This window comes from Vigna umbellata, chromosome 6 (assembly GCF_029865625.1).
Source record: "Vigna umbellata cultivar VRB3 chromosome 6, Vumbellata_1.0, whole genome shotgun sequence".
In the NCBI taxonomy this organism is placed as follows: domain Eukaryota; kingdom Viridiplantae; phylum Streptophyta; class Magnoliopsida; order Fabales; family Fabaceae; genus Vigna; species Vigna umbellata.
The window spans coordinates 9249083-9259659 of NC_142170.1; the positions used below are offsets into that span (position 1 = coordinate 9249083).

General features: G+C 26.5%; 1 protein-coding gene across 1 annotated transcript; it reads right to left on the reverse strand.

The window, feature by feature from the left end:
* On the reverse strand, window positions 1-5697 carry LOC124820431 (protein DETOXIFICATION 40-like). The gene is made up of 7 exons (XM_047292114.2): window positions 5167-5697; window positions 4212-4843; window positions 1767-1823; window positions 1227-1465; window positions 897-1015; window positions 515-601; window positions 1-426 (listed from the first exon to the last, which is right to left on the reverse strand). Exons 1-7 carry the CDS (start codon window positions 5491-5493, stop codon window positions 364-366), a joined length of 1524 nt encoding a protein of 507 aa, XP_047148070.2. The 5' UTR covers window positions 5494-5697; the 3' UTR covers window positions 1-363.
* Between the last annotated feature and the right edge of the window lie 4880 nt (window positions 5698-10577).

The window sequence follows — 10577 nt, forward strand, 5'->3', positions numbered from 1 at the left end:
TGAAAGATGGGGAAAAAGTTCAGTCTTATTGATTTCTAAAAACATGACTACTTATTATAGCCGTTCTACAAGAAGAGAAAATGAAAACAGATCACATTTACATATCCCCTAGAATGTGATCCCTAAATTATTGAAATTGAATAGTCATTCTCCTTAATTAATCACAGAAACAAAACAAAAAATCTAACACAAAAGGGTAGAAAATATCTCTAACAAAAATGGATAGTTGTTCAAATATAATTGTTACATGTCACAACACACATGAAAGGAACTACCAATAAGAGTAGAGATAATAATAATAATAATAATAATTATAATAATAATAAGGAGCTCTCTAGCCCCTACATGAACAAGTCATCCTCTTCAGTCTAGTGCTTCCTCCTTCTTGTCCTCCCATTTGCTCAATCTCTTGGCTGCTTCCTCCACCTACAATCAACAAAATTGACAGTGACATCAAGTTACCCCTTTTCTGCATTCTTATAAGCAAGAAAACCTGTATAGAGTGGTCTTTTACCTCCTTATTCCAGTTCGTTCTAAATGTAACCCACAATAGAATCACTGTTTGCATGGCTGTGCCACCAAGCATTCCCAGCCATATTCCCTGCCAAGTAAAGAAAAGTGTATTTGTTTCTACTCAAATATAGAACAGTTTTTAGAAGAAAATAAAAACTAAACCCAACTTTAAATTAAAATGCTCATGCATAAAGAAATAAATGAAGAACAAATAACACATGTACACAAAGGATAAAGTTGGTAAAATAGTCATGTTTAGATACTTGTCATCGTTTCCTAGTAATAAAACTGATATTTACAGAATAAAACGTATGCTGGAGTAGATGCTCGTAATAGCTAAAACTATATATCAATTTTCAAATGAAAAGGCCAAAAGTACGTACCTTGGCACCGTAGTCGAAATAAAAGCCTAGAACCGCTCCCAGTGGTAAGCCAACTCCATAATAACAACCCACGTTTACATAAGCCACGAAAGCTTGCCAACCACATCCAACAGCCACCCCTTCATTCATATGCGACAGGTTAAACTGCATGCAACAATTTCTAGTGTACGTACTTTTATTGAGTATTCACAATCAGTTTACTAACGATTATTCATCAACTTGTTTGAACTTGAAGAAGACAACGAATAATTCGATTTACAATGGAATGAAATGTGATACTCTTAAGGTTTGTTGGAGCAATATGATTATGAAGTAATTAATATTAATTACCAGATAAGACGGGCTGGACGCCATTGAGGAGAATACAAAGAGCAAGCAGTGGGCAAAGATCTGAAACTGCAGCAGCAACCACTTCACCCCCTGTGAAGGCATAGCTGATGACATCCCTAAGTATAAGAATCACTATTGCTATAATAGCTGATATGATGAAAGAAATCGCTGTCACCACCACCACCGAAAAGGACGCTGATTTTGGATTTCCTGCTCCGAGTTCGTTACCCACCCTCACGCTGCATTCATCATTAAATATCAAACTTCCCGCTTTTATAGTTTCCTATACGCTTTACAATAATTATTTATTTAACAATTTAATCTATATTTTAAGTTTAATTTAATATCGTAACTTAATATTTTGTTATTTAAATGGATGTACGTACTTTTAGAAACTCTCCAATATAACTTTTCGGTTATGATTGATGATTCTCTGCATAATTTTTTTTTTGCTGATAAAACAAACTTTATGAATTTCCTGGTGCTCGATGTATCTACGCAAACGGAAATTTTGTAAGAAATAAGAAGACAGAATCTAACCTTGCCGCAGCTTGGAATCCAACGGAGATCATGTTAAACCAGCCAGAAAGTGTAGTACTGCAATAACAAAAATAACACGAGTAAAGAGTAGTGCTTGTTTGATAAGGTTAATTTTGAAAAATATATAATAATTTCCCTAAACTAAATAATAGTAAACACACAATTTAAATAAAAATTACATTCAGTCTCCAGTATTGAAATATATTTTTATTCAAACAAAAAGTATTAATAAAAATTAAATAAAATAAGTGTATGATAAAATTAAAAGATTAAATATGTTTTTATATCTAAATAATATAAAAAAATTGAAATTCATAAAACTTTTATATATATTTTAATTTTTAAATTTAAAAAATAACGAATATAATTATTTGAACTTAATTATGTTAAAATTTTTTAGGTGATGTTTCAAACTAACATTTAAGTTATTTACATTGTAATTAGATTAAAATATTATATTCATTCCGTTTTAAAATTAATGATTAAAATGAATCAAAATTAGAAAAAAACAAATTTTAAATAAAAGATTCAAGTATTAAAAACAATTTTAACTCAAAATGGAACGAAATTACTTTTGGACCGTAATGGATCTTTAACCAATTTGGTAGTGAACATTGTATCTTAGAAAGGCGAAATGCATTACTTTTAATTTTTATTAACTACCCATGAGAATAGTCTGAATAAATTCTTAAAATGCTTTATGTATAATATTAGACTATTAAAAGTATTCTACTGCTTTAATTATTTTAAAAAATATATATTCTCAATTATTGATGGTTCTTTTCGTTTAAAAACAATGGTAAGAGAATGCATTAATATCGTAGGATTTTTATAGTCTTTTTTTATTACTGAGAGAATAAAGTGAGATATTTGATGCATGTTATTTACTATTATTTATTAAATTCAGAAAACTAGTTCATAATCAATAACTTTTGTGAAAAGTAATCAAACAATATAATACACGTTATAGACTACTCAAACCCGCTTCTATTTTCGATATTATATTTAGTTTTAAATATATTTTTAATGTCTAAAATATATTAAATCTTGCATTTTTTTTCTAAATTTAAAACTCATTATTTCAATAGAAGAGTTTCTTTTAATTCATTTGTCCAAACCTTTTTATGTTGTCAAAATAATTTTAAAAAATCGTATAATTGAGTTTTATTTTAAAATGTTGTTAAAATAATTTTAAAAACAAATATTTAATTTAGATCTATATATAGTCGATTATATGCACTTTATTCGCAAATCAATGTATATTATAAGAGAAATAGTTTGTATTATATGCATAGTGTTTTTTCATCACGATTTTTGAATTTTCACTTCAAATGTATTTGCCTCAGGGTTATTGTATTGAAACAAACAGAGGTTTATGTTATATATATAGAATTGAAAAGACTATAAGATTAATAAATTTGTAATTACAACTCATGAAAACAAAATGTTAAAATCTTTTCCAATGATATTTGAAACACATAAAATATAATTTTCTTTTTAAATTATAAATATTAAAAATTAATTTCAAATTTAAATAAGACAAGTTAATTTACTCATTTAGAAAAAATATTTAAATATGACCCTATATTGAAACCCCAACTGTCGGGCAAAAGGTAACATGGTGAACTGGTTGCACACCAAGAGAACATAACTGACTTCAGTTTTGGCACAGTCCCTTATGGTGTCTTAAAATTGTTTAAAAATGGGCTAAGTAAGATGGTTAGTCATACTAAAATGGGTTAAAACTCACATTATTAAAGGAATAATCTTTTATTTTTTAATTTTGTTTTTTTTTTTTAAATTTTATTTTATATACACATTCAAATTAAATTTATTACATAAATATTTTTAAATTTTTTAATTAATTAATTAGTGTATATAATTAAATAAATTAAAATCATTATTAATTTAATTAAAATATAATTTACATGTAATAATTTAAGTTATAATATTATATATTTATAATTTTAAATAATATAATAAAGAAAATTAACCTTTTATAATACTTTTTAATTTAATTTTTAATTTTAAAATATGACAGCATACATTTAATTAATAAAATGAAATAAATATTTATTATTTAATAGTCTTAATTAGATTAGAATAAAATTCACAGTATCACAAAAATTAATCTAATTTATTCATGTTTAAATTAAGTGATGATCTCAGGATGAATACCTGACCGGAGTCTGCAGTTGGCACAAGAAGGAGGACAAGAAATCATTAAACTCGGAAAAGGACAAAAAAAAGGTGAGAGGTAAACAAAAGTATTTTTCTAACCATCCATTTTACAGATATTTTGGTTATTTAAAAAAACTTAAAATGTGTAAAAATTAATTAAGTGTGGGAATAATATTTTGGGGGTAATAAATATGAAAGGCAGAAGAAAAGGACTAAATAAATATGAGGGTCATAGAAAGTGACAAAAGAGAATGAAATTCTTACCAGACTGATAGCGAATCAAGGGCCAATTCAGGTTGAGGAAGCAGGCCTGCGAGCAGCACCAGAATTTGAAAATACCACGTCTCCAAACACAGCATAACGGCGGAAGCAGCAGACAGCTTGAAGAACGACGGTAACCCGGAAAAAGCCTGCAACGAGAACCCCTGCCACGTCTGCTTGCACTTCGGGCTCTTCACGATGTACACGAACTGAGCAATCACGATGATCCACCACGACAGACTCAGCGTCAGTGACGCTCCCAAGAGTCCCAACCCAATCTTGTACACCACCAACCAGCTCAGCACCAGATGCAACACTAACGCCCCCGCTGAGATGTATGCGCTCGGCGCCACTATGCTCTGCGCCTGCATAAACTTCTGGATAGGGAAGTTCACCGCGTACGCGAAGATCTGAGGAATCAAACCGTACACGAAAAGCGCCGCTGCCGCCGCAATTTCCGCGGACTCGCCGAGGAAGAGTAAAATTGGCTCACTTAAGACGTATACGACGGTCATAAGGATGCCGGCCAATGAAAGAAGCACCGTTGAGCGCTGCATGTATATACCTAGCATCCCGAACTTCTGCGCACCGTATGCTTGTCCGCACAGCGTCTCAACTGCACTCCCCATGCCTAACTGCAATTAGTTACATGTTAGTTTCTAAAATCATTTTTAATTAATATGTCAATTTCCTTCTTTTACCGTTATTCATAAATAAAATTGCAAAAAATATAAATCATGTTTTCGGCAAAATTAATTAAACTTTTAAAGCATAATGTTGAAGAGCTTTATAATGAATAAAAGTAAGAGTGAATATTATTTTATTTTATATAAAAAAGGTGTATATATATATATATATATATATATATATATAAATAACTTTTTAAAATGTGTAAATATTTGTTAAAATGAACAAATATTTATTCGAACGCAGTATTTGAAGAAGTGGTTGCATATACCATGAGGCCATAAGCTAAGAGTTGGATGCCGGTGTTGCCGAGGGAGGAGGCGGCGAGTTCAAGATTACCGAGGTGACCGGAGAACATTTGTGTGGACATGGACATGACGTAGTTGACGACGTAGACAAACACAGCAGGGGCGGCGAGGAAGAAGAGGAGCTTGAACTCCACCCAAAAGGCGGCCCCGAGACGGTGGAAGAAAGGGAGGGTGTCGTCTGTGAGAATTCTCTCGAGTTCCCCATCGGACACGTGCTTGGAATTTGAGCGAGGAGTTTCTTCCCCTGCAGAAAACCCTGACAAGAGCGGTTCCGTCTCCACCGAACCCATCGATCTGAATAGAAATAAGAATAATAACAAAAAGTAAATATAAAGTGAGAGGAACTGCAGAGGCTTCTCTCCGGTGCTTGTCTCTGGGGTGCTCTGCTATGTTTATACAAGTGGAGCTAATTATTTTACGTTGTTGCCTCCTCTTAGCCTTCACACCGCACAGTGCACAGTACACAGTGCCAACTCACCTCAATCACCCACCACCAGCATGTCAGTGTATTATTATATTATTCTTTAACAAAAGTTATGTCACAAACAAAATGTAAACTAAATGTGTTTGTTTAAAAAAAATAAAAATTAATTAATTAATTAAAATAGATGATAAATAATATAATAAATCTTTCTATGCTTAAAATTTTTCATAAAAAAATTATTTTTAAAATTTTATTAATAAAAATCTATTTTTAAAATTAGTTTTTTCACTTAATATCTTAGATTATTTTAATCTCCTCCATCCCTCCTCTACTCTCATTCACTGTATCTACCATTCAATTTTGAATTTATTTGTTCAACAACCAGTTTTGGTGGTCAATAAATAATAAATATATTTTTTACTTCTTCCGGTATTAAATATATTAAATAGAACAAATATTCTAATTGGTACTTTGTTTTAAATGAGGGTATGTTAAAACATGCTAGTATAAAGATACATGGTTTAAAAAACGTAGTATTGTTTCAGAAACATACACTGATATTTTGAAGGTTTTGCGGTAAAAGTTTATATCAGCAATTCTTGAAAACCAAATTCATATTTTTTTCTTAACAAGCTAAATCATTAGTTTTTTTTAGGAGAGTTCAAGTTATTACATTTAATATGCTTTCCATCTTTATTAATACTCAGCAAAATTTTGTAATTACAATATTTATTATTACCTGTTTAATCCCGACACCGTGGAAACTCTTGGTCTAAAAAAACTATGTAACACATAAATAATGAAAATAAGAGGAAAATAAAAATAGCATGTTAACCTAAACACGCTGCTATTAACCAGAAGTTACTCTAAGTTTCTTCCTTTGTGAAGTCAAAATATAAAAACATTTTATAAAGATTACATGGGTTCTTATCAAGTCAAAATAAATGAAGTAGTAAGTGTTTTGGTTAGAAGTAAGTTTAAGATAAATGTACAACTGAGATGAAAGCATGTCCAAAAGCAGTATGTGGTTTTTTACAAGGTTTAATCATATGGTTTTTATTTATAATAACTTTTTTTCAAATAGGTCATTAAATTTAATTTTTTTGTTTAATTGAATCTTTATTCTTTATAAATTTAATCAATTAGGTTGTTATTATTATGTTGATACTAACGCTATTAAAAATGGTGTTACATTTCAATTCCTAGTTCATTTAAATTTTTTAAATAAAAAAATTATTACATGTCAGACATTGTGTTACGTGACAATAATAGTGGGATCGATAGTGTTATATGTCACTGTCATACCATGTATTATGACATAAGTCTTTTTAGTTTGTTTCAATTTAGTTCTAATTTTTTTAAAAATTAAACAATTACATAAATATTTTTTATTAAAATTAATATTTTTATTAAATATTTTTAACAAGATTATATTTATTTATATTTTCATTTAGTTAATTATATAAATTGTAATTATGTTATTTAAATATATCTATAAGAGTTAAAATAAACAATTAACAAGTTAATGACGTGAAATTCTTTTTTCAAAATAAAAATTAGAAAACAATCTCCAAAAGTTCTAATTAATATGAAAAATCATAAATTATAATTAATATGAAAAATCATGTAAGAAAAAACTATTTTAATTATCAAAACTTTCTCCAATTTCATATTATTAAACATTAAAAGATTGACACATGTTAAAATAATTAAAATTCATGGGCGAATAGTATCAATAAGAAGGTATGATGCAAATGTAAATATTAATAGTCTAAATTCTACTATTAATTTTGTTAAATGATAATGAGAGGGATATAAAGAGGTATTAAATTGTTTTATTTGTATTGATTATATATGTGTATAAAACACAAATATGATGTATTTATTTTACGTTACATTTTGTACTTCTTCTTTTTTATGCCACTTCTATATTTTAAAAGCGTATATAATCAATTCAAATATTATCCTAAAGTTATGTTATAGCATTAGTTTAGGATATTATTTGTTGTTACGATTTACTGTGCGCTTTTTATTTATTTTAAATGCATATATATCATCAAATTAGATAATTCAATATTTTTTTTCATTAAATTTTCTTCAATTTTTTATTTTAAGAAAATGAAATTTTACGTTATTGATTTGTTCAATAAATTGTTATAGGTATATTTAAATAACATAATTAACATTTATATAATTAACTAAATATAAACATAAATAAATTTAATTTTATTAAAAATATTTATACAAATTAAACTTTATTTGAATGAAAAAGATAAAATTATTTACTTTTTAAAAAATTAAATCTAAATTGAAACAAAATAAAAATATATAGATTAAATTAAGATTAATATAATTATACATAACCTGATAGTGTCACGTACTACATGACACAACGTAAATTTCACATGTGATAAAATTATTATTTTTAAAAAGTATAAATAAAATAACAAATAAAAATAATTAAAAAGTATTTAGAAAATTAAAAAAAGCATGATGACACCTTCCTTATTAGTAGTGTTAGTAAAGACTTAATTGTTTCAATAATATTTTAAAAATAAAAATTCAATTGAAAGAAAAGTAAAAATCTAAAAAAAATCACTAAAAATGAAATCATTAATTAAACCTATTTATAAAGATCATGTGTTGCATTTTTTATGTATGAATTATTTTTTAGAAATGTATTTGGTAAATAAATTTTATAAAAATAATTTATAAATTGAAATTTGTTCATATCGAAAATTCAACTCACAGTTCTCATAGTGTAAAACTCACACGTGATGTCCCCCTGTCTCTATGCATTTTTTTTCTTGTCTTTCTCTCCCACACTTCCAGAGTCTTCTCATCTCTTCATTTTCTTTCAAATTTCACTATCAATTTCTCTTCTTTTTTTAAAATCAAATTACATCACCACGATGAAACCGAGAAATCAAGAGATATTTAAGACCGAACAATTTTGTATTTTTAAGTAAGTTAAATTTTTATTCGAACAATTATTTTCTCTTTTAAATATGGATTTCTTTGATTTTATTAATTTTTCTATCTTTTAAATAGATTACTTTTTGTACTTTGATTATAGATCGATATTTTCTTTGTACAGATAAAACAAATAAAGATATTGTTGTATATATATATATATATATTCACAAAACATTTAAGTTTGAAGAATTTTAAATTCTAAAAGTAAACATTGGTTTGTAAAAGAAAGTTTTAAATTAAGGAAAAGAATTTAAAATAAAAATATATATATTTAGATTGATTTTAAAAATTTTGTAAATAAAGTCTAAAAAGTTTAATTAGTGAGAAATATAAAAAATTGATAATAAAACCTAAAATATAGTATAAATATATATCTTGGTTAACATTTATAAATAAGATTTAATTTGAGATTTTTGAAGTAAGGAAATTTGTATTCTCTGGTGTAGTTGTAACAATAAATGTGCATGTGGGCGTATTAATGTTATGGAGATGAGTATATAGGAATTCTCTCCATTATAGGTAGTCGTCTGAAAAATGTTTATGTACTGCACACACACAAGACATTGGTCCAAGGTGAAATGACAGAACAATGATAAACAATATGAGCCATGAAAAATACCGCTAAATTTCACGGTTAAGATGTCTGACAAATAGAACTATAAACATGTGGTCGCAACAAGGATGTCTGATTGCAAGTGGTTGGGAAATCTGAAGATACAGGACATTAATATTTAATGCGATATTTAAGTTTCAGCAGACACCCCATATCTGGCTTAAAACATGTGTATATTTTTTTTTTACCTTCATTCAAAATTAGGTATTGTTTGTGATAGAACCAGAAAGTGGTTGTAAGTTGACGGAAAATGAAATTAATAGATTTTGATGTGATGATAAATATTACTGTTTACTGTTAGAGATGAGTCACTAAAAAAAAGTGAAATGATTATACTTTCACTACTTTTGCTATTATGTAATTGGTTTAAAATTATTTAAATAATAATAATTATAAATATTAATATAAATCTATCAAAATATTACGAAAGAAATTTTCAAAGTATCGTTATAATGATAAAAAAGCTAATCCTTATGGATTTCCATAGAAGAAAGTCATCCACACATTTTTGGTGCAGCGATCTTCTTTAAGTTTTTTCCAACATCAATCATCCCAATGCATTGGTCAACTTCCCATCATGCTCCCTTCTCTGTACTTTCACTCCTATCCTAATAATGTAGTCTTAATTTTTAATTAATATTTAATTAAAATAGTTTATTATTGATTAAATTCATATTAATGTATTTTTATTTTTTATTTTAGTATTGATTAAATTTTAAATAACTTCAAATATAAAACATTATTATGAACTTTATTTTAATTTTTTTATTTTACTATTGATTAAATTTTAAATAACTTCATATTTATAACATTATTATCAACTTCTACGTCTTAGTTATCATAATATTCAAAACTTCTAATATGGATTAAGTTAATGGTAAATGAAATATATTTCCAATTTAAGTTAATTTGTTTGAATGTGGAAGACGGTAATAATAGTAGTTTTAATAAAAAAATATTTTAACACTTTTAGCTTTAATAAAAATAAAATATAATATTTATAAAAAAGAAGGAAAATATGAATAATATATATATATATATATTTGAAAAAAATTATATAGAAAAAAGAGAACATAAAATTGTAAATAAAAATCTTTGTCATATTTAAATAAATATTTAGATTGAAAACAATTTATAATTCATATTTATTCACACAGATATTAAATTAATAATATATAAATTAATATCCAACTTAATCAACACTAAATTAAATAAATATTAAAAATATATTATATTAAAACTTGTATAATTAACATTAAATTATTAATAAATAAAATTACTTTCAATATATATTAATATCGACATTAACTATATTTACTTTTAATATTTATTTCAATCAATAAGTTAAATCGATATCAATA

Bases quoted from the DNA above. Each gene is read 5' to 3' on its own strand.
- LOC124820431 (XM_047292114.2), bottom strand. From the start codon at position 5,493: ATGGGTTCGGTGGAGACGGAACCGCTCTTGTCAGGGTTTTCTGCAGGG. The intron at 4,844-5,166 runs GTATATGCAACC...AACTAATTGCAG, and splicing joins TCTTAGCTTATGGCCTCATG to TTAGGCATGGGGAGTGCAGT. The intron at 1,824-4,211 runs GTAAGAATTTCA...TTGTTATTGCAG, and splicing joins CTTGATTCGCTATCAGTCTG to TACTACACTTTCTGGCTGGT.